The 25,436-nt window shown below is 34.3% G+C and overlaps 1 protein-coding gene across 2 annotated transcripts; it reads left to right on the top strand.

Annotated features, from left to right (window-relative positions):
- Window positions 1-532: 532 nt before the first annotated feature.
- On the top strand, window positions 533-23,600 carry meis1a (Meis homeobox 1 a). 2 transcript variants are annotated; one of them, XM_042762248.1, is made up of 13 exons: window positions 533-914; window positions 1,947-2,146; window positions 2,637-2,775; window positions 2,923-2,973; window positions 3,104-3,154; window positions 3,270-3,416; window positions 6,320-6,425; window positions 8,976-9,121; window positions 16,498-16,574; window positions 20,863-20,921; window positions 22,085-22,174; window positions 23,050-23,150; window positions 23,550-23,600. In XM_042762248.1, exons 1-12 carry the CDS (start codon window positions 903-905, stop codon window positions 23,109-23,111), a joined length of 1,140 nt encoding a protein of 379 aa, XP_042618182.1. In that variant the 5' UTR covers window positions 533-902; the 3' UTR covers window positions 23,112-23,150; window positions 23,550-23,600. The 2 variants fall into 2 exon arrangements, with proteins under 2 accessions (XP_042618182.1, XP_042618192.1); XM_042762258.1 differs by having other exon boundaries at window positions 22,088-22,174.
- Window positions 23,601-25,436: the final 1,836 nt, after the last annotated feature.

Genomic DNA, 25,436 nt, shown 5'->3' on the forward strand with positions numbered 1-25,436 from the left:
TTCGTTCTTTTAGTTATTTTGTTATATGAATTTGGTTAGTAGATGCTATATAGATATCTAATTTCGTTTTTTTTTTTTTTTTTTTTTTTTGTATTTTCACACTTTCAGAAATTTACATAGAAACAATGCTAGATATTTCAGTTTCCTTCCAAATAAAGCAAAATTGTTTAAACATTTAGGTGTCATCATGTGCCATTATTAGGATTATTTAAAAAACAATCTAATTCCATAGCAATGGTACACGAACTGGTTTTTAGCTGGTCTTGGCCACTAGTAAATCTAAGCTGGTCATCAGTTACCTTGCACTTTCAGACTGTTGGTTGGCTTAGGTCCAAGTATGAAAAAAAGTATAAAAAAAAAAATCTTGTCTGGTATGAAAAATCGCAAACTTCTATTTTTTTTAAAGGCTATACACTGGATTTTTCCAGTGACCTGCATGCTCGTTGTGCGCTCTTTACGCACGGGTTCGCTTTGGTCTTCTTTTACGTCTCCTTTAAGAAGTCCAAATGCCCTCTCCTCCTCCTCCTCCTCCCTCTCCACGCTCCTCACATCTCATAGAGGTGTTATTGCATTAAGAATAAACCAGCTAAGCGATCAAATACCCGAATGGAGTTTGCCTTTTCACCCTTTGGCTACAAATCTTCGATTGGCAATAGAAAAATACAGCAGACATCCGAAGCGCACTTTGGTTATTTCGGAACGCGTCGAGAACTGGATTTCTAGCTTACTGATAGCCAGCGTTACGTTTGTTGCGAAAGCTGACCGGGAGTATTTGGGTGGATTACGATGTTATTGTTCATCAGGGGCACTTGAGCTGGGTGTTCGGGAGAGTTTTGAATGCGGCCTCGCTGCACTGAGATCCGGACGCGTTGAGAACAGGGAGTCGGTGACACGGAGTCCTCATGGCGCAACGGGTGCGTAAAAACCAACGCAACAAAAACACTCAAACGCGGCCGTCAAGACTAATTCTACTAGGAAGCTGATAAAAATGGACATAATTACAGTCAGATGTCCTTTAATTCCTTGAATGAACGATGTATGTGTTTAAACACCTAAGTTGTTTAGGAATATACACAGCAACAAGTGAAACCACCAAAAAATGAATTGTTATTTTTGCATTTTTTTCATAGCCACGCCATTTTTCATTTCCATCTAAAAAACATTCTTTATTTATATTTTTTTCAAATTCAAATATGTATTTTTTTATTATTCTTTTTCAATTATTATCTCAACTAAGTCCATATATAGCTGACAGCAAAAAGCGTAACTTGATGCTTCCAGCCTGTTCATGATTCATATTTCTCTCGTTGGATAGCCTACTTATCCGAGACCGATTTAATGCTATAAAACATCGATACTAGGCCTAATTTCAGTAATTATTTTTATACGCCGTTAAAACATCGCTTCACTGTAATTCTAAGTTATATTTTGCGTTTTAAATTAATTTTTAATTTCATGTAAACCAGAAAACTCAGTTGAAATAAAAAGGAAATTGGATAATAAAAATATTTCGTTTTAGCTGAATGTTGGTTACTCTTATATTACAGTAATTTCAAGATATAGGCCTAGCATTCGTTTAAATTTTATATAAGATATGAATTTAAACTTTCCATGTGTTTAAAAATTAAAAACGTGTTCAAAACATTTTAAGGTATAATGGCAACACATTCATATTTTCCTTTGTACGTGCTGACCATTTAGAAGTCACAAAGAGCATGAATATTAGAACTGATCCACTGTTAATTAATTTGTTTGAAGGTTGAAACTACTGACGTGTAGCCCATTTCGTTAATTAGTTTTTGATGCTCAGTTTATTACCTTTTAAACAAATAGAGCTTTGTTCCCTTCTCATGCTCCCTTGGCTGTTGTTATGTCAACATTTGCAAGATGTGTGTACAACAAAGTCCCGCTCTGAGGTTTAACTCCCACATTCTGAATGTGCTCAGTACGAGGATCTGGTCCATTACGGAATGGATGCGGTCGGGATCCCGTCTCCGATGTACGGGGATCCTCACGCGGCCAGAGCGATGCAGGCGGTGCATGTGAGTCACGGCCTGCCGCTTCACCAGTACGCGCACCCCGCGGCTCCCGGTGTCCCTTCGCCCGTTAACGACGCACTAAAACGGGATAAAGACGCCATTTACGGGTATGTGATTAATAGCCTAAAGGCCTGTGTATTCTGGTATGAAGATGAGTTATGATGTAGGGTAGAATTTAAAAGTAAAAATAAAATTGTTATTTTACGATGTTCTGTTAGACTAGGCTTATTTTGTTATGCTGAAATACTGGTATTAATGGAAATGTTTATAAGTAGACAGTATGATTTTTTTTTAATAGACTAGCCTACATATTTTTGCAAATGAACTTTTATTTCCCTCTTTTATTCTACATCATTTTTAACGATAGCAGTGCCAGAATAACTTCGTTTGCCTGTCACAACCATAAATGGTGCATAAAACCTAAAAATATTTTTTAAAACATAAAAATACAGGCCTATATTTAATATCATTGTTATTGAAAAAGTTGTGGAGAGAAAAAAGACAGGGCCTCGAGCCTGAATGTCCTGTGCTTGAGACAAATCGTGATTTTCGCCACAAATAGACTATAAACTCCACTGAATGTGTTTTGTTTTTCAGGCACCCTCTCTTTCCTCTGCTTGCACTAGTTTTCGAAAAATGTGAATTAGCGACTTGTACGCCGAGAGAGAGCGGAGTGACTGGCGACGTCTGCTCGTCTGAGTCCTTTGACGAAGATATTACAGTATTTTCAAAGCAGGTCAGGTCTACCAACGCTTTATTACGATAATAAAAAGCAGTAGGCCTTCTGATATAAGCAACCAACAACGCAGTCCAATTTAATCTTGTGTGAAAACTGTGCCTCGATATTACGAGCTAACGATACGATCGCTATTTTTAATTTCAGATAAGGGCTGAAAAACCTTTCTTCTCGTCGAATCCAGACTTGGATAATTTGGTAGGTTGCCCTGTGGTTTAAAATCAATTTATAGTAGTTTTTACATTTTACAATTTCTTTTTTATTGCCGGATAAAGTGAAACAATAATCACAAAACATTTTTGTGATGTGATGTGTCGTTTTGTTTTAGATGATTCAAGCCATACAAGTGTTACGATTTCATCTGCTCGAGTTAGAGAAGGTTGGGCTTTCACTTAGTGGTTTGTTATTTTTATTTTTTTGGGTTTGATATGGTAGTGTTTGAGTAGATAACATATTGGCCGATCATTGATGATACATGTCTGTTCTTGTCGTAGGTGCATGAGCTGTGTGACAATTTCTGTCACCGCTACATCAGCTGTCTGAAGGGGAAGATGCCCACTGATCTGATGGTGGATGATAAAGAGGGGGGATCCAGATCTGACGGCGAAGAGTTTACACGCACTCCAGGCGGGACAGACCCGGCAAGTCTTCAGCTCAAATCTGTCTGCTTTTGTTTGCTTTTGAAAAGGCAGTGCTGTATATTCTTGCTTTGTACAGTGCCAGGAAGCCACTAGAGCTTTTTCAAGAAAAAGTTAAATTACTTGTTATATTAAAAGTTTAGTAGAAGCTAACATAGGACATAAATGTGAAATAATTCTATTATTATGTTCTATTAAATTATATTAAAATGTGAAATAAGTCTAATAATTATATTATTGAAATAATATAAAATATAATTATATATAAAATATGATCATGATGTCTGTGGTGTGAAAACGTTTTATTTTTTTATATTCCCAGCAAAGGGACAGCTGACGTGAAACCTATTTGTAATTTGTCTATATATTTATCATGCATGCAGACTTTATGATAAATTATTTGGAATATTTGTGCATTTAAAAATTATAAAATTTTAACTTAAAAAACAAAACAATAAAACAGCAGCAAACCTTGAGGCACCTAAAATATACTCTTTCCATAATACATGAATATATTTTTAATTTAGTTAATTTCGATGTTGAATACATTTGTCAGCCATTTGAATACAGTAACAAAGCAAACTTGAAACACTATCCGGAGAGTTTGTTTTTGTGGGGAGGCCTGAAACTCCTGTTTCATGTGATACAATACGGCCACAGACTATTTGTCCCCCTGGTCTATATTAAATAACAGCAGATAATCAATCTTCTGTCATTTTATAATGAATCATTTTTGCTCTTTTGAGGTTAAATGAAACGTAACTCTTCACATTACAGTGTTATGCGTGATTAAACCCCACAAAATGATTACAGATCATATGATAATTCAGATTATATGTTGCCCATTTGAATACTGACACAGTAACATGAACAAACCATTCATGTTACCTAACCTTTTTATAGAGAGTAAAAAGACATGTTTGATTTTATAAAGCAGGTTATTCATAACTCCCAAATTTCTAATTATATTTGGATCATGCATGGGGAGAAGTGTAAACAAAATGTTTTAGATAACAGTCTTCCTAACTGTTGGTGTCAAACTGCAGCAACACCTGAACTATGGTCACTAAAGATCAAGGATTTGAAGTGCCTACTTTATAAAAAAACAATAAATATATGTTGTTATTTAATTTTATATATATATATATATATATATATATATATATATATATATATGCAGCAAACTTGGGAAGTGTTAATGATGTGTAAATAATCCATTAACACTGCCAAGTGTGTTGTGTGTGTCTTTAATACCTAGTGCAAATCACTGAAGCTTTGTTTTTCTGTTTACTGCATTGTTTGCACATATGTTTGTTGTTCTCTGTGAGTTTTTTGTCATGTGATGATAACTCACAGTGCATTTCTCTTAATGATGTGGTTTTGGAACGTTAGGGATTGTGTTTGTCTGGTTGAAAATCTTGATTTATTATAAGCGTGTCGCAAGATATTGTCTCCTTATTGTGCAGAGATGCTGAACATCTCCTTGTTTATAAAAAGTATTATTATGAGAAGACCAAACTTTGTTGCTATTCTGTGCACAATTGGCACTGGATAACAAAAAGTAGACCACTTACTTTAGTTTGTCTCAATTTTGAAGCATTTGCTTTCCAAAACAACTCATAACTGAATAAAACATGTAATTAGGAATGTAGATATAAGTTACTTTAACATTTTTTAAATAACTAAATGAATTATTTATATAATATATATATATAATATGGGGAGCCTGGGGCAAGTTGTCACACGGGGAAGTATAAGGTTAGTCACACAAGAAATGTATCTATAGCAGTGCTTTTGATCGTTAGTTTCAAACACTAGTTCAACCCCCCTTAAGTTAGGTTTGGTTTTGTAAAATGACATTATCCAAACTAAAATATCATACTAATGTCATCATGTTTTTGTAATAGCATTTTGTTAACAAGTGAATAAACCATATGATACGAATGAAGGCAGATTATAACCTAAATCCTGAGTTGTTCTTCATAAAAGATAAATATTACTTTAAAATATAAATATAACTATAAAATACATATATTAGCATAAAAAATTACATCTATTTGCTCTCTCTCTCATATGTAGGCTAGTCAAGACTATTATAGGACAAGGATATTTTTCAAAAATTTAAATGACTGACTACATAAAAAGTATATAATATTAAAATATATAATTCATTATATGTGTGTGTGTGTGTGTGTGTGTGTGTGTGTGTGTGCGTGTGTATAAATATATAAACATTGAATCTATTGAATAATGCCACTATAAGAAATACTGACTGTAGTTTTAAATGTTAAATTTGTATGTGGTCTCTTCTAATATTAATCTGTCTTGCTCTTATCGCTTGTTTGCGAATGGTTGCCAACCCATGGTTAAGACATTTCTCTCTAGGTTTAGTGTCAGTTAAATGCAACACACTGATCAGATTGCATCTTTACAACATAATAAAAATATTTAGTTGTCACTGACATGTAACGTTCATAGTTGGTCTCTACAGTATGTGTGATATACACACTGGCTAGATGCACAGGTGTTTCACGTCATAGCTGTTATTATATTATATATTTTAGCACAGTTCGAATGCTCAATTGACCAATCAGTATCCGGGCCCGTATCCATCCGCTTCATTCGGTCGGTTAAAGCCAACAAGATGGGTTTTCAAAATATCCTGTGCGTGTATGTGAGTGCGTTTGTTTGTCTTATAATTTCTGCGCAGATGTTTGTGCGTGTACGCGCACGTGTGTTTATATACAGCAGTCTGTAGCGCTTTTCAACTGTTTGCTCTTGCAGCATGTGTTCTGTATTACTCCTTACAGCACGCCTCTGGTATGCACTGCTATGCTGTACTTAACTAATCGTATATTATGCTGAACGCAGCTTATTACTCTGTCTACCTGTCTGTCTCTCTCTAGGCGTTCTGGAGGGAGGACGACGCTGCATCTGTTCATTCTTCTGAAGCTCCTGCGGCCTGCGGCAGACGGCCCGGCTCACACAATGGAGACAACAGCAGCGAGCACGGTAACACACTCACACGCTACGGTACAGATACACACGCGAGTGTTTGTGAAGGTCTTGCTGTGTGCCAAGTGAAACAGATCTGCTGCAGGTTTGTCATCTCTAGCATACATTTACACTTTAGCACCGCCACGGGGGTCTCAGACACACACACACACACAAACACACAAGTACACACACCGGTGGACTGCTCCTAAATAACTGCAGCCGCTCATGTGTGTGTGTGGATGTGTGGATGTGTGTTGGACAGGAAATGGTGCATGATGGATATAAAGACTCTTCTCTGGGCTCCTCTGCTCTGAGCACCAACCATGGCCAATAAAAACCAGAGTACATACTTCCTTGTGCACCGCATCTGTGTGTGTGTGTGTGTGTGTGTGTGTGTGTGTGTGTTTTGTTCGCTGTGCCTCAGCGCAGCAGCTGTGAGTCTGGCTCGGACAGAATATCTCACTACCTGAGAAAGAGAAACAACAGACACCAAGTTGTTTGATGATAATGATGAAGAGAGTATTTTGTAGTGGATTGTTTTTTATACTGTAAACATTTGCTTGATGTCTTTTTTAAGTTTTTGAAAAATTTAAAGGAGATGTGTCACACCTTTTTACTTTCTGTGTCAGTTTTGTTTTCACAAAAATGACATTTTGTACCCTCTTTCTGATGCATAAACATAAAGGGCTGTTTTTTCTCCCTCAATATACTTTTAAGACTGCTAATTTTTAAGACTTTTAATATTTCAAACATTTCCTTGACTTTTTTTTTTTTTTTTTTTTTACTTTTTTTAAGCTTTTAGGTCAAAATTAAAGGATCCATGTCAAACCTTTTAACTTTTTTATGTCAATTTTGTTTCCCAAAACAACAAAAAATTAATTTTCATGACTTTTTTGATGCATAAAACTAAAGAGCTAGTATGATTTTAAGACCATTTAAAGGGCCCATGCCATGAATTTTTTACGTTTTCAAAAAGACCTATAATTTCAATTTCACGACATTTTGTTCCCTCTTTCTGATGTGTAAGTATGAAAGTTTTTTTTGATGATATGCTTTTAGATATTATTAATGGTTAAGATTGTTATTACTGTAAACACCGTAATATGTCTTTTTAAGTTTTATTTTCATGACATTTTGTACCCTCCTTCTAATGCATAAAATTAAAGCACTGTGGTTTTTTTTTTTTTTTTTTTTTTGCCAGTATGGTTTTATCTAAATGCCTTCTTTGCATGTAAAATGAGATAATTGTCAAAAATATTATCAAACATCACCGAATCGTCCTACATACATTAATTTATACCAACAAAACTACCTTTAACCATGTAGAAATGGCTCTTTAAGGTAACAGCTGCATGTTAACACTTTTTACAGTGCAGTTTTTTTTTCTGTCTGACATCAGAAAGTTGTAACAACTTTAAAACAAGGTGTTTTTCTGATTATTCCTAATAAATGGATATTTTCACAAGGGAGGACATTTATAGCTCTAAACAGTTACTGTTTGTTATAGTACAAAAGGAGAATTTGGCTCCTCAAGATATGACCCCTTAAATAAAACTAACTGCTAACAAAACAGTGATGTTGAAACCATATCAAACAGAAGTTCAGATAATTAGAGTTGTAATGATGTATTTAGAGCGTAATTAAAAAGTAATGTGATCATACTGTTGTGATGAAAGAAACAATCAGCGTTATCATGCTCAAATTATGATGAATGAAAATGAATAAAGGACTTGTGATGTACTTTATTAGTGAAATATAAACATCAAACTAAATATGCTTTTGCATGTATTAGAAGGTTTTTGAAATGTTCAAACCCCTTTTAAATGGGGTCTAAAGTGCTCATATTATGGCTAATGAAAGGTTCATATTTCGGTTTTGGGAGTCCCCAATAACAGGTTGACATGCATGTAAGGTCAAAAAACACTTTCATTGTCTTATAATATGCATTTAATTTTACCTTACTTGCTCAACGACTCGCTAACGATTCGCTAAACGATTCATTTTTCCAAACCCCTCCCTTGCGTGATGCTAATCTGCGGTGATTGGTCCGATTGGTCTCATTTTCATTTCATCATGCCTGTAATGCCTGATAAAGCAGCGTTTGTGAGCACAGTGCTGCTTTGTGTACAGCGTTACCAGGGAAACCGCTATTTTTATCGCTCCAAAAGCTGCACCTAGTGGCAAAGAATAAATTTGCATTTTCATTCAGACCAATGCGGAAAGACCAACAAGAGGGCGGGCAATATGCTAATGTTTCATGTTGATGTCAACATGAAATGGCTTGGGATTCGTTTCAAAAATGACTCGTTTCAATGATTCAGAGTCGACTCTTTCTTTTGAGAGACAATAACTTTATACACGGTGCACTTTTAGATTTAAAACTCTGCAGGATGTTTTCATTCACTTAGAGCTGTGTTACACACTGCATGAAAGGTCATTTTCAAAAACCCTAATAGGGGCACTTTAAAAGCATTACAAAGAAATGAAAAAGAATGCAGCCAATGCAAATACGAAGAATATTATCTCGCATCTGTTAAGGCGCAGTAATTGCTTTCTTTTCCCCAGGTGACTTTCTGGATCACAGTGTTGCGTCTCCAAGCACAGGAGAGGAGGAAGACCCTGATAAAGAGAGGAAGAACAACAAGAAAAGAGGCATTTTTCCCAAAGTGGCAACCAACATCATGAGGGCATGGCTGTTCCAGCACCTCACGGTAAAACTTATCTCTGCTTTCCCAATGATAATACAAATCAAGCTCATATAATCTTAATTTACATTGTGTATTACTTTATCATAGGGTAAAAACCAAATCAGAATATGCTGAACTTAAGCCAAAAGTCATTAAACTGTATGCAATATAAATGTAAATGACAGAATTATGGTTTTCAGAAATATTAACGTTCAGTTATGTTAAGATTAATGAAAGTGTGGGTGAATGTGTGTTACTAGTTATCATGTAACCTAAAGTTTCTTTATTTGTAAACTTAATCTGAAGGTCATCGATACCCATATATAAACCTATAAAACAGCTTACAGATGCACAGAATTAGATAAGAAGATCATGTGGCTTGTCTGTACCTGCACGGCTACATTATTTCAAGCTCAGTGACGCTCCCACATTGCCTAGAGGCTAGTAGTGAACACACACACACAGATGCACTAATGACCGGTGTAACGATATATTGGGATGAAACACAGGCAGGGTTTTTTTACTGTTGTCATGTGTAAAGTGTGATAACGGTTTCCATGGTAAAGTGGGCGGGCACAACTCGGAGCCCCTCCCCCTCCCTCAAGCTTATTCGGAAACTTGTTGAATCTCCTTCCAAACAAATAGGCGCTCACACTGCCTCATAAACACTAGCTCATATGTGTCCCACATAAAGGCTGTGATTTAGATTGGGTAATTAGTGGGTAGTTTGTTGCCTTCTTGACAGCAGATGTGAAGCAGCAGAACACAAGGCTGCCCGAGCAACCAACATTAAGGAAGGAAGGATTGTAGAAGTTTTTTTTTTTTTTTTTGCTTTCAGATTGCTTTTATTCTTTTGTGTTTTTATTATCGTTTGGAGTCATGAGAGGACAGGAATGAGCTAAACATGTGCTAACCACACTGCATTCATTTTTATCAAAATATAAATTTCAAATGTTTTTAAATATATATATATATATATATATATATATATACATTTATATTTCTAAAATAGATTTTAAAAAATATACAAAAATGATCAAAACATATATTGGTAAAAATATATTTACAAAACATATTTTAGCAAATATATGCCTTTTTGTATATTTGAAAAATATATATTTGGTAATATATAGTTTTTGCCATATGGATTTGGCCATTTATATATATATATATTATATATATATATATTATATATATATATATATATTATATATATATATTGATTAATATTCATTTTAAAAAAATCATTTGGTAAAGATGCAATAAATTGTTTAAAAGTGACAGTAAAGACATTTCTGAAGGATCATGTGACACTGAAGACTGGAGTAATGATGCTGAAAATTCAGCTTTGCATCACAGAAATAAATTACATTTTAACAAATATTCATGTAGAAAATAGTTCTTTTAAATTATAATAATATTTCACAAATTACTGTATTTTTCACCCCTGTTTTACTGACGTCTTTCATTTAAAAAAAATCCAAAAGTAATCCCAAACCTTTGAACAGCAAAGAAAATTAGATACTTTATTGCCAAATTGGCAGAATCATAAATATCCTTCAAAGAGGAGTCAGTCCCATATGCACAAGCTGGAAAAAATCTATCCAAGATGGTGAATAAAATTCAAGAAGTGTTGATATATCTATAATTATTTCAATATGGAGTGTTAAAATAATGAGACCATTTTACTTTGCATGTTTTGTATCAAATGATTATTTGGTCTGTTGTGTGATTTAGTTTTATTGAGTATTTGTGTTTTATTTATTTTATATGAGAACCAAGTACAGGCCTAAACCAATACATGATCAACTTATGAATTAACACGACAATAATCACATAACATTATTGTACAGATATTTTGTAGCAGCGCACAAACACCTAAACATACTTCACAGTGATTTGAAGGTGAACAATCAAACAGACTGTGGGTTGTAGACACGAGGGCTTTCCTTCAGGCGCCAAATAAGGTGGTTAGCATTCAGATAGATGACATTACAACATTCCCTGAGATCATTAGGGGGTCAAAGGTCGTGGGTGTAAAAGAACGCGCCCCCAACCTTTATTCCCGTACAGTTGCCTGATCCATTCAGCTCCAGCAGCCACACAAACACCATGCAGCGCCATCGCAGACGTTACTGCATCCTTCTGTTTGAAGTTTAGAAACACGAGAAGCGCATGCAAAACCTAATTCATATGTTTTCCACCCTGCCTCTTCCCAGGCTCTGATCATTTTCAATCTCCATATTTGTGTTTGTCAGTGGTAAATGTGATTTCGCAGACCTCCGCTCGCTGATTACCCTTTAATTCTACTGCAGCGCAGACCAAAGGAATAGTTCACCCAGTCATTATTTTCTTAGTTCTTACTGTTGCTCAAGACCCATATGAGTCATTTCGACTACTTTTACTGCATTTTTTTTTTTTTTTTTTGGAGAGTTCATTGCTGCATGAGAAAGAGTTGCATTAAGTTTTGTGTCCCAAAAATATGCAGGTTTGGATCTGTATCTTGAAAAAAAAATTCTGCTGATTTGCCACAATATTTGATTTGGCCAAATATTGCCTAATTCGTTGATGCTGTATATATGTATACACTGTGGTTCAAACGATCCTCTTACACGCTTACACACACAACATTCATGGAACCTTTCTTCATAGTCGAAAAAGGTTCTTTAGATTTTTAGAATGTTCTTCAAAATGGTTCTTTTAAGAACTGTTCACTGAAAGGTTCTTTGGGGAACCAAAAATGGTTCTTCTATGGCATCACTGCAAAATCACCCTTTATTTTTAAGGGTGTATGCTCATCAAGGCTGCATTTATTTGATTAAAAATACAGAAAAAACAGTATTTTTGTGAAATATTATTGCAGTTTCTAATATTGGTTTCCTATTTTAACGTGCTTTAAAATCTAATCTATTCCTGTGATGCAAAGCTGAATTTTCAGCATCATTACTCCAGTCTTCAGTGTCACATGACCCTTCAGAAATTACTGTTGAAACTGTTGTGCTGCTTAATATATTTTTTGAACCTGTGATACTTTTTTTTTATTCTTTGATGAATAAAAAGTTTTTAAAAACTTCAAATTCAAATGCTAAGAACTTTTCTTTTTAAAATAGAAATATTTTCTTTGTAGTTCTAAGTAGTTCCCAGTAGTAAAAAAAACATTTTTATCCATTGAACACATCCTTGCTGAATAAAAGTATTAATTTCTTTTGAAAAATAAAGAATAATTTACTGACCCCAAACGTTTGAATAGTAGTGTTTATTGTAACACAAAATTTCTATTTTGAATAAACTGTTCTTTTTAACATTTTGTTTTTCAAAGAACTTCACAGTATCACAGGTCCCCAAAAATATTAAGCGGCACAACTGTTTCCAACAATGATTATAAATCAGCATATTAGATTGATTTCTGAAGGATCATGTGACACTAAAGACTGCAGTAATGATGCTGAAAATTCAGCTTTGCATCATAGGAATACATTAAATTCTACAATATATTCAAATAGAAAACTGTTATTTTAAATTGCAATAATATTTCACAAAATAAAAAAAATAAAAATTCTGTATTTTTGATCAAATAGCTAAATACATCCTGAGCATAAGAATACAACATGAGCATAAGAAACTTCTTTTAAAATATAAAAAATATTACTGATCCCAAACCTTTGAATGTGTGTGTTTTTAAATCTTGTATATAAAATGCATATAAAAATATCAACACATTTTCTTGTCACAAACCATTTTTTCCCCGCAAAATCTAAATGGAGATTTATTTACTTATTTTTTCCAGAAATTATGTCTTTATGGCAGTTTTTTTGATGATGAAGTGATAATACAGGACTTTTTCAACCTTACAAATGGTTGTCGAAAGCAAAAATGCTTCAAATTCCACATATTTTGTGTGAAAGTATGACATCGAAGAGCAAAATGAGGCACTATTTTTGGAATCAGCAGCCCCAAAATGAGTAAGAAACAAGTATTGGATTTCATTCAGTAAATATGAGGGAGGGCTGTGAAATGACATAATTTTCATTCTGTGGGTGAACATTTTTCGTTTACGTCTCAGTTAATGCCACTAAGTATGTTTGAGATAAGGGGGTTTGGATTATTTAGCGCATTTCTGTTATTTTGTGTTTTGTTTTTGTGTCTTTTTTTTATTTCTTTTATGTTTTTTATACTGTTTTAGCCGGTTTCTCCACAGGCGTAGTTTCCCTTTGAAGCACCGGAGCATTTGGTTGTAATGAGGGAGCCGTAATTAGCGTCAGTCCCAAAAAATGAGGAGCGGAGGGCTGCGGTGGGGGCGGTGTAGGGGCGCAACGGACCTCATTTAGCCCAACTGCACGGGCATGTTGTGTGAGGATGGATCTGCTGGGGTCCCCCCCCACCCGGGGTCTCTCCAGGGTCGAACTCGCTGTTATCAAAACACCATCCATTACGGCTCTGACAGCTCCTCCTGGGGACCAGGCTCTGCTAGACCTTCAGGGAATTTCCGTCCTTGCCCATGAAAAGAAAGGGATGCAGAAAAGAAAAATGTTGGGGAGAATGAAAGAAAGGAGAGGTGATTCATCACAGCCAGACTTTTTTGGTAAACGCAGAGGGGAGGGAGGCGAGGAGGAGACGCAGAGATGAAACCGAGAACCGTTGGACGCTGAAGTCAGGCCTCGCTTCACTGTGAAGTTAGTGAATATCTTAGTTGGAATGTTGGTTATAATCACAGACATCTTTTTAAAAATGAAAATCTGTTTTATGCAGTGTCGGAGAAGCTACTTTAAAACTAGCTTGCCAAGTAACAAGCTACTTGTAATTTAGAGTAAAGATACTATAAAGCTAGAAATTTTGTTTAGTTGTTTGTTGGAGTGGATGTTTTGTAAAAGTAGCTATTTAATATCTATAAAGCTGTATTTATATACCACATAAATTAAATAAATTAGGCTAATAATCTAGAATATAGCAATATATATACACTATCAAGCTTTTATAAGAAGTCTCTTCTGCTGACCAAGCCTGCATTTATTTGATCCAAAGTACAGCAAAAAAAGAAAAATGTTGAAATATTTTACTATTAAAAATAACTGATTCATTTCTTTATTGTAGTACTAATATTTTACTATTAAAAATAACTGATTCATTTCTTTATTGTGTTTGTTAATAATTTAATTATATTTAAATAAAATATATTTATATTTTATATTTTTTCATTTCTTTATTGTAATATTTCATGTGTGGTTTAAATATTAGTGTATCACTTTATATACTTAATATATATGATATATTTATATATTTAATATATAATACTACCATGAACAATATATGCCCCAAAATATGCAAAAAATGTTAACATATTTGGGGAAAAATAATATATTTAATTAATGTATATGATATTTTTTTATGTTTAATTAAAACAATTATACATAAATTTTATATTATATTATAATTTTATTAAATTATATATATATATTTTTATATATATGTGAGTAATGTATGTATATAATATATGCCCAAAAATATGCAAAAGTATTATATTAACTATGACTGATTTTTGCATGTTATTATTTGCTTCTACTATTGTTTGCTCTCCTGTTGTCTGTGAATTTTTTGTTGTTGTTTGCTTTTAGTTTTGTTTTGTTTTATTTTGTTTTAGGTAGAGTTTAGTCTAAAGTCTAGACAAAGTGTTTGAGTACAATACAGAGACCATCACACACACACACACACAAACACACAGCTGCAGTGGGTGAGGCTGGGTGTGTTTTAGAGTCTTTTTAAGTACCGTTCACCCTGAATTACCGATCATTAGAGCCCTAACAGTTTTACTGCCTCTGTAAACAGGATAATGACCCCACACACACCTTTAACTCTTCATTGAGTTTCACAGGACACACACACACACCTCTAGCCAGCATGGCTCGCTCGCTCGTAAAGTTACCCACCATTTGTTACCAGAGCTCTCGGCGTGCAACAGGTGTTAAGAGAGAGTCATTCATGGGTGAGGTGTTTATAGGCGCTGCTGTAAAACCCCTGCTCCAGGATCAGTTTAAGACGCACGCCTCTTTATTTATAGATCTCCTTGAGCTTTAGATGGCTGACCCGGGATCAGTTGTTGTCTAATTACAGGTTGAGACCTCCTCTGTCACTGTGTGCGTATCCTCTGGGTTTGGAGAAAGGCTTTGGTGGTTGCTAGAGCCGTCACCCTTGGTTACAGGATAGCAATTTGTAATGACTTTGTGGCTTGGTGTCTAAATCCCAGCTGGCAGCTCTCCGATTAGCGCATGGGGTTTCCTTTAGAGTTTATGGATTTATTTGCCAAGATACACAATGAATTTGTTTGGCTGTACAGACACTAAACACAGTTCAACAGAGGAACAATGGCAACTGGAATCTGATTCTTCAAGTCCTATTGATTTGTGTGTTGTTTCTTTTGTTTCATGTACACTGTTTTTTGAATAATTATGATTTTTAAATGTGCTTGAAAGAAGTCTCTAATGCTAACCAAGGCTGCATTAATTTGATGAAAAAAAATTTTTAAATGATCTGTTTTTAATACAATTTAAAAAATTGCATTTTAAAATGTAATTTATATTATGTGTAGTGCCTCGCAGCACCCGTAATATTTATCTATATAGGAATAGATATATAGAGGCATTTAATATGTCCAATTTTGACATTTTAATTGACCATTCATTTTAAGGTCATCAACTGGTTTTATTAAAATGAAAAAATCTTTTATAAATCTGAATTATTTATTCATAGAATAATATATTTCATTTTATGTATTAAATTTCATCTTAATGTGTGATCAAGTTTATTATAAATTAAGAAATATTTAAATTTCATCTTAAGTATTTTTTTTTTTTTTTTTTTTTTTTTTTTTTATATATATCTTTGTGTTGTTGTATTAAATGTATTAAAATACATTTTAAAATGTAATCTTAATTACTTAATATTAATAAATATTAAAATAATTTATACATTTACAAATATATATTATATATTAATTCACAATTTAATATAACATTTTAATATTCTTAAAAAATGCATAATACATATATAATACAAATGCATAAAACATTTTTTTTTTTTTTTTTTTACATTTTCAAACATACATTGATTATATCTTAAGAACATTTTTTGTGGCCACACCTTTGACTCGCTGATAAATTTACATAAAATGCTTTAAAGTCAACATGAAATCAAAACTGACCTTATTTTGACTTTAATGCACATTTTATCCTACTTTTTATCTCAATATTTCAATTGGAACATTTCTGTTTCACTTAGAAACGTCACATTACAGAAGTAAAATGGGTTGAGAACACTATTTCATGTCAACCTTAGATTGTACATGTTAAAAATGCACATGTTGTACATATGCTTGTTTTGTGATTGTCAATGTTTGTGCCCCGCAGCACCCGTACCCCTCTGAGGATCAGAAGAGGCAGCTGTCCCAGGACACTGGACTGACCATCCTGCAGGTCAACAACTGGTGAGTGCTCATCAGATCAAACTAACACAACATCAACTCAAAACTAAACACAAGGATGAGCAAGTGATCTGAAATGTGATGTCTGTTGTTATTTCTAGTAAGAATCAGAAAGGATTTTACAGCATGATGTCATAGTAGAACCTTTTTAAGTTCATCAGAGAACTTTTATTCACTCGTTCTTTAAAAAAAACTGATACAATCTGGCATTTTAAAGTACATACAAGCCATTACAATACAAATAGAGATAGATAGAGAGACAGACAGTCAGATAGATATATCCTTTAAAGAAACTCAACAGGCTTGTTTTTATAGTCTGAGTGTTTGGTTTCCAAATGTCTCTTGAATTTCTATGGCTTCATGCTCTCGGCAGACATTCATTCACCACACAAAAACACATTGTGGTTGCCACTTACAATGGTTATGCTTGCAGCAACTGAACCCTTACTTAATGTATTCTGGATCATATTTTTGGAGCTTGCGTAGTTTTGTCCGTGTTTTTTAGGCAAGACATGTCTCGCACACAGCACTCCAAAACAAGATAGATTTTCAGAAATTATAATAACGTGCCATTTCGATTTGTTTCTCACCAAACCCACATTATACCTGCAGAATGCTTGGAATATACGCCACGAGATGCATAAGATTATTTTACGATGGATATGCATCCACTTAAAAACAACAAATAATTACAAAAAAAAACTAAAATCACCATTCTCTGCCATAAAATTGGCAAGTATGAGCAGGACATTTTTGTGTTAATTAAGTAATAAGCCTTCAGAACAACATTATTTCAATATTAAATCAAAAAACGAATGAACGAATGATACACAGATTCAAGAGCCCTCATAATCAAAATCACAACTAATTAGCATTTTAATCACCAGAGTGAAAATGCATTAAGTGCTCTTCAATGCCCAACACAAACAAGAGTGCAGAAAGTGCTGTGTGTATGTCTGCAGCTCTGGCGTGCAGAGAAATTGATGAGGGAACGAGAGGGGCGAAAACGAGCTGCTGTCAAATTAAACAGAAATTATCACTGGAAACAGCTGGACTGGTTTATTTAAACGTGGAGACACACACACACTGTCCTCCGAATGAACTCACAATACAGTGGGACTAAAAGAACACTTTATGTCTACGGTTTCCAGACAGGAACATTTGTTGTTGAGTTTTAGCTTTAATAGGCTACAAATATCATATGGTGAATTAATATAAACTGTGAGGCCTAGGAATGTACAGTGGGGTCTGCATGTCTGAGGCTACAATGATTTATTGTTTATTCAAATCTGGAAATTATCAGAAAGCTTTGAGATTTTCACAAATGTTAAAACAAAGATAAGCGTTGATGTAAAACATCAAGATAAATTTAAATTTAACACATATTTATTTGTTTTATTTGTGATGGTAATAATGAATTTAATGGATTTAATGTTGTTTTTTTTGTTTTTTTTTTAATTTTTTTATTAAGTTATTATAATTCGCAAATAAATATTTAATATTAAAAAGCAAAATATAATATTTTCACGAGTTGTTACTTTTCATCCCCATTTTATATAGTCAATTATAAACATTTAAAACCCACATAGACTCGATATATCTAGCTGTGTGTGTGTGTGTGTGTGTGTGTGTGTATATATATATATATACATATATATATAATTTGTAACAATTTCAACTCTGAAATTGCTAGTAAATTTCATAATTACACACACACATATATATAAACAGATACATTTTATGTATAATTTCTGAATTGTATTTAAGAAAAATACTGTAGCATTTTATTAATATATAACTTCTAAAGTAAATATATAAATATTTTACAAATTTGAGTATTTATCTATATATATAATTTTATATATAAAATAAATAAAAATAGATATATTTATGTCTAATTATCATATTTTTATATTATATTATCTTTTATATTTATATTTAATGTTATTAATATATTATTAATTCATATTATTGTTGATAACATTTAAGAATTTATTCATTATAATTGTATATCTTTTTTTCAAATATGTTAACACTATTGCATATTTTGGGGTATATGTAATAATATATAAGTGTATATATGGCACAGCAGGTTTGTTCTGTGTTGGATTGTGAAGGAAAGGTACTATGTGTTTCTTTGCTCCCTTGTGCACCAGAAAGGGCCCCCAAATATTTGACTTGCTGCGTAGTGTTGTTATGTGTTTGGCGTGCGGCGTGTTGGTCCGTGTATGAGTGTGTGTATGTGTGTGTGTGTTTGGAGTGAACAGGCAGAGGCATGAAGCTCGTAAACTTGGTCTCGTGGTGAGAAGAGGGGTTCAGTGAGGGGTCAGCTTTTAACCCCCTTAAAGAGTGGGACAGGCCCGTTCCCGCTGGGGATACGACTCCTATCTCTGATTGGTCACCTAACGGGCGGAGCTGAGAGAGATGCTCGCCCTCTACAACCTCACAAAGAGTTTTTTGTAGTTGCTGTTATTGTTGTTCGTCTTATGATGCTCTTCTTTTTATTCTCTGGTTTTACTCTGGTTTTATTGTGCTCCTCAAGCTGTGACGTGCAACATTATATGTACAATTTATTATAAAATCCTATAAAATATACATTTTAATTGGCATTTTTATTTTTCCATGTGATCTCCATAAATTTTAATATAGTTTTGTGTGTTTAAGACTCCAATGTATAATATACAGTACATTAAAAGGTGAATAGTACGACGCTTAGGAAATAGATGATGCATTTTTTAATGTCTTTAATGCTGACCAAGCCATTTATTTGAATAGAATATTGTAATAGAAAAGTAATATTGTGAATAATTACAATTTAAAATAATTGTTTTCTATTTGATTATAATTTATAATATAATTTATTACTGTGATCAAATCAGAATTTTCATCATCATTCCTCCAGTCTTCAGTGTCACATGATCCTTCAGAAATCATTCTAATATGCTGATTTGCTGCTCAAGAAACATTTCTGATTATTTTTTTACTGTTGTAAAATCAGATTTTTTATTTTGTTTGTGGGATGCTTTTTGTTTTTTTTTAAGATTCGTTGATAAATAGAAAAAAAATTGTTATATATTTGAAATTAAGTTTTTTTTTGTATTATAAATGTCTTTACTCTCACTTTTGATCAATTTAATGCATCCTTGCTGAATAAAAGTATCAGTATTTTTTTCTTGTTTTCCAGTATGATTTTCTTTTTTTTATTTTTTTCAAGTTTGATTTTCTAAGCAAAACTTCATAAGTACATTTTTTTTTTTCACTTTTTCCTTCGAAAGAATAAATTTTTGAGAAGGAAAGAATAGATTTTTCTTACCTCATTGGGATTTTTTTTTTTTTTACATGGGTATTAACTTTTGTTAGATTTATTCTTAAAACAATAAAAAATGTTTGCTAGTGTGGTAATACAAATATCAATTAATATAGTCTCTGAAAATGAGACTTTATTCCTTAAATTCCTCTTTTTTTTGCGATAAGGGAATACTGTGAATGTTTATATTTGGTCAAAGTTGGCCTGATGTAAAGTCAGGCTTCTCCTCACCCATAACTCTTGGGTTTCAGATGGTGACACCTCTCACAGAGTGTGTAATTCACTTCCTGCGAATTAAAAGTAGAACTTCCCCTCCTTTGTGAAGGTTAAAATGCGAGCGAAGCACCTGGGGAGACGCAGAGCGGTCATTTTTTTATTGTGTGTTTGTTTGTTGGCTGTCGGCGGGCGGATGTGAGGTGGGGGTTTTTTTTTTTGGGTGAGAGAGGGGATGGGTGGGTGGCTGGGGTGGGTGTGAGGTCATTGAGTCGGGGGGTCAAAGGTCAAGCGTAGCATGGGAATAAATGCGGAAAGCATTGAAGTTCTGTGGAACGTGTTAATTTATGTTCTGTGTTAAAATAGTGTTCTAAAAATTTGCCACCAATAGCATGTTGTGGATGGTTTGTGTGGTTTTTATGGTTTTTCTTGGTGTTTCGTATCTCTCGTCTCTGTTATTCTGGTCTTTAGTCTATTGGCTTTTTCGTCCATTTTCTTATCCACCAGGCAAAGTCATAAATTTGATCATTTGAGACTTAATAAGCTGCATGGCTTGAGGAATCATTCATGTCTGGAGCACAAGCAGTGCTGGATGAGTTGCACGCCAAAGTTTAATACTCTGGGTTTGTTCAAATCCATAATCATAAGTATGAGCAATAATTTTAATGATGTTTGCCTTTGACAGAAGCCAGCAGCGTTAATAAAACTTAAATGTGCTTTTATTGCCTTTTTTTAATGTTTTCACCCCTGTTCTTTTCTTTGCTTCATCAGGTTTATCAACGCCAGGAGAAGAATAGTCCAACCGATGATCGACCAGTCCAACCGCGCAGGCAAGTGGCTTGTAAACTGACCCAGATCTTTTTAGTTTCAATTCTCAGATCTACACTGAAGTGCCGTTCATCCAGGATATGCTCTCGCGTTCCATCTGCACTATATTTTAATTACTGGTCTATGCAAATATTTGTGAGATGAATGAATTTGGCTGTTGCATTGCATTTTACGTTTTTTTTTCCCCAGTGTTTTGTGCCATGAGCATCACGTTTTTAAGACCATGGCTCAAATGTAAAGGTTTTAGTGTTCAGCAGTTTTAAAACAATTTCCAAACATGCAGAAAATGAAGACAATGGACTAAACGTATACCTCCAAACATGCTTTCTGTTCAATTGTGTTGTGCTATTTTTAAACTCAAGAACATGCGCATGCATTAACTGCCCTTAAAATGTATTTCAGGATGAACACACACATACACACACACACACACACACACACACACACACACACACACACACACACACACACACACACACACACTCCTCCCCCCCTCCCCCCCCCCCCTCTCTCTCCACACACAGGCACACAGATGTACACACACACACACACACACACACACACACACACACACACACGCACACCCACGTTTACTTAGCTATCTAGATGGGGACATCACATAGACTTCTGTTGTTTTTATATACAGATGGTTATACACTTTTTAACCTAAACCAACCCCTACCCCTGACAGAAAACTTTCTGCATTATTACAATTTCAAAAAAACTTAATTTTTATACCAGTTTTACAAATAAGGATGACCCCAAATTGAGGTTTTTGCCAATTTTGTCTAGTTTTGCTCACTTTTGGGTACAAATTTGTCCCCAAAATATGGTTAAGTAGGTACATACACGCACACTCTCCTCAGGATGAAGTGTGATGCATGTTGGTCTGGTGAGGATTAAGGCTTGCTGCTTGCAATGGACCTCAAAGACATTTATCCAAACAGATGCTTATGAAATTATTGTTTCAAACTTTTCTGACCCATTTTTGTAGCTTGGTTTCAGTAAATGGTCTGGGTGAACTGGAAAGCGTGTGTTTTTAGCATCGCATCTGTTTACATATTTCCTCTGGGAAGCGGCTAGCGTAGTGATGTCTGACCTTCTTAACTGTCTTTTGTGTAATATACAGTATGTGTGTAATGCATGTATGTGTGTGTGTGTGCAGTAGGTCACGGTGGCCCGTACACTCCTGATGGTCAGCCAGTGGGTGGTTTTGTAATGGACGGGCAGTCACACATGGGCATCAGACCATCAGGTACATCAAGCCTCTGTCTGAATGTTCAGATGTTTGAGGGACAAAATGTGCATCCAGCCTGAAATGAAGTCAGCAAAGCACTGCTTGATTTATAAAATGCTCCTGAAAAGGATGATTCACCCCAAAAACTAAATCAATTTATAAGAAATTATATTTTGCCTAAAAAAATGAAGTCAACAGTTTGACGTAGGACATTTAAGCACACTTTACCTCTCGGTTCTCATTACTGTAACATAAAAAACTAACACTTTTATTCAGCAGTGATGCATTAAATTGAAAAGTGTCAGGACAGACATTTATAATGTTAAATGATTTCCGTTTCAAATTAATGTTGTTCTCTTGAATTTTATATTTTTCAAAGAATCAAGCATCAGAACAAAGATAACATTTTTATACAGCCTTAATTTTTTATTTATTTATTGTACATTATAATGTGTCCTGTTTGATCTATTTATTTATTTTTCATTTCATTTTATTTTTTGAGCAAAAAAAAATGAATATCATACATTTTTATTATAATTTACAGAAGATACATATAACAAATTTATATATATATATATATGGATATATATATATATATATATATATAAATCCATTGTATATATATATATATATATATATAATTCAAATATTGTTATCAATAATAATTAGATAAGTATGCACAATTCCTAAATGAAAACTTTCTTTACACAGTATTTATTCAAAATTCACCAAAAACATTTGAAAATAAAATGCGAAAGATCCGTTGTCAAGGCTGTTGGTCGGATCCGTTGTCAAGGCTGTTGGTCTATGTTGTTTGTTGATTTATTATTAGCTGAGAAATGCATTTCATGCATTTGTGTTATGCATTTTATGTATCTGTGTCTGTCTCTCAGCGGCTCTGGGTGGTCTTGGGGGAGTGAATATGGGGCTGGAGAGTCAGTGGCACTACATGTAAACAAACCCCTGGCATCCTTCTGAACACAGCAGAGCGGAGGTACGACACTGCACCAGGGATTCCCCTCCAATGAAAGCAGCTCTCATGGCTGTTTGCCCCAGCTAACAGTCACACTTCTCTCACGTTTACAATGATTTTTCAAAATCATAAAACACAGTGTTCAATGTGTTGCTTGCTGTTTTTTTCTGAAATTTACTAGCAATCCCTATCCCATAATTCCACCGTCACATGGTATTAACCGGCCAACCTGATTAATTAGTCACTTAATTACTCAGTGGAGACAGTTTATGACATCGGAATCAGTTAATGTCTCAACCCACAGGAAAAGATAAAGATGAAAGCGGCTGTTTTGATAGAACTGTCAGCTGCGTTGATTTGTGACGGCGCCGTCGCCAGTACTGTTTCCTCATAAATGATTTCAACTCTTTTTCATTACAGAGTCAGGCTTTTTGGCGACAGGATCGATCCTTTGCTCAAGTACTGGGATTTGATTTTGTGTTTTGCAACAATGTGAGGCCTTTATTCAAATACCCTAAAGAAACCCCTACAACTTCACTCTCGAAATGAGGCGCTGTCCTCGTGGCACAGACGCTTTCAAGATGGCCACCAGGACTCGTTCCCTGTGATGGGCAGATCAACCGTATCAGGACAGAGAGAAAACAATACAGGAAACAGAAATGCTTCAACACCTGGACGGAGCCGCTCTGGGCCGGGAGATTCCTTCATGTGACCTTTCACCTGGAACCAGGTGAATCTTCAAGTGGCCTGAAAGGCCAAAGCAAAGTCTCATGTTTCAACTCAAGTGCCACCTGAAATGAAGAGTCATTATTGTGCAGACAAAAAGCCCGGGAGTATTTTTGCAGACAGACATCTACGTCACACTTCGCAGGAGTCTGATACAGGAGTTCTCGATCTAATCTGTGCAAAGCAATTCAATACAAAGCCTGTAATTGTATATAATGCTGCTGGATGTGTCAAACGTGATACAGAAAAGGTTCATGAACGCTGGTGTTGCCCGACGAATGCAACTGTAGGTTTCTCACACATCATTTACTGCAGGAAAAATGTGTTCAGATGCATTTGGACGGTCAATGCTTTTGAAAGGTACTAATGATTGTTTTGGATTTGACTGACGTGAGCTGAGCTGTGTTTTCACACTATGTGTGTGTGTGTGTGTGTGTGTGTGTGTGTGTGTGTGTGTGTGTGTGTGTGTGTGTTAGTGTTTGGTTTTCAGTGAGTATGGGTTTATTCACATAAAAATTCATACCTCAACATGTGTGTTATATTATTTTTGTTGCACGTCTGCCTTGATTTGTTGGCTGTGTGTGGAATAGAGTACTAGAGTACTGCCTTCTATACAGTATATTACTGTACAGTACATATTTTAAGTTTAAAAATAGTACACTACTGTTCAAACATTTGGGGTCATTAAGGTTTAAAAAAAAACAAAAAAAAACAAAGGCGCATTAAACTGATTCATAGTTAGTTTAATTAAAAGTTTTTTGTGTTGTTAAACAAAAAATTATTATAATTGATAAAAAAAAATAATGTAGTGAAGAATAAATGCAAATCACTGGTTTCAACAAAGTTATTACTCTGGCACAATTTTTCAGCATGATAATAATAATCAGAAATGTTTCTTGAGCAGCAAATCAGCATATTAGACTGATTTCTGAAGGATCACGTGACACTGAAAACTGCAGTAATGATGCTGAAAATTCCGCTTTGACCACAGGAATAAATTACATTTTCATATATATATTCAAATAGAAAAAAGTTGTTTTGAATTGCAATAATATTTTTACAATATCACTGTTTTTACTGTTTATTTGATCAAATAAATATAGCTATCGTTGGTGAGCAGATCTTTTAAAAACATAAGAAAAACTCTGACTGACCCCAAACTTTTGAATGATAGTGTATTTTGGCTGACAATACTTTAAAATATATTATGGAGTATTGGTAGTATGATTATTGTTTTGAATAGTTTTTGTATGTTTGTTAAGTTGTCTGTAATTTTGTTTACTGCTTTCTCCTGTGGTCGGTGTGTATCGCCCTCTGTAGGGCACTTGAGGTACTGCTTTCTCCTGTGGTTTGTATTGTAGATGACTTCTGGTTAAACTGAACATTTCATCAACATTACCATTCTAATTTTACCAAATAATTCTAAAAACGTCTTACCAAATAATGAGACAAGAAGGCACTATGTGCAGTGTACTTGTCATATGGAAGTCCAAACTGGACGCATTGCATTGTGGGATACAGTATTCGATTGTGACTACATTAAAAAGAACACATTTTGTATGTATTTTTTTGTTTTTTTAA

The sequence above is a fragment of the Cyprinus carpio genome, chromosome A1 (assembly GCF_018340385.1).
Source record: "Cyprinus carpio isolate SPL01 chromosome A1, ASM1834038v1, whole genome shotgun sequence".
Classification (NCBI taxonomy): Eukaryota; Metazoa; Chordata; class Actinopteri; order Cypriniformes; family Cyprinidae; genus Cyprinus; species Cyprinus carpio.

What these genes read in the sequence shown, in the direction of transcription:
- meis1a (XM_042762248.1), top strand. An exon ending in TTACAGTATTTTCAAAGCAG is followed by an intron (nt 2,776 to 2,922) that starts GTCAGGTCTACC and finishes TTTTAATTTCAG; the next exon opens with ATAAGGGCTGAAAAACCTTT. An exon ending in CGACCAGTCCAACCGCGCAG is followed by an intron (nt 20,922 to 22,084) that starts GCAAGTGGCTTG and finishes GTGTGTGTGCAG; the next exon opens with TAGGTCACGGTGGCCCGTAC.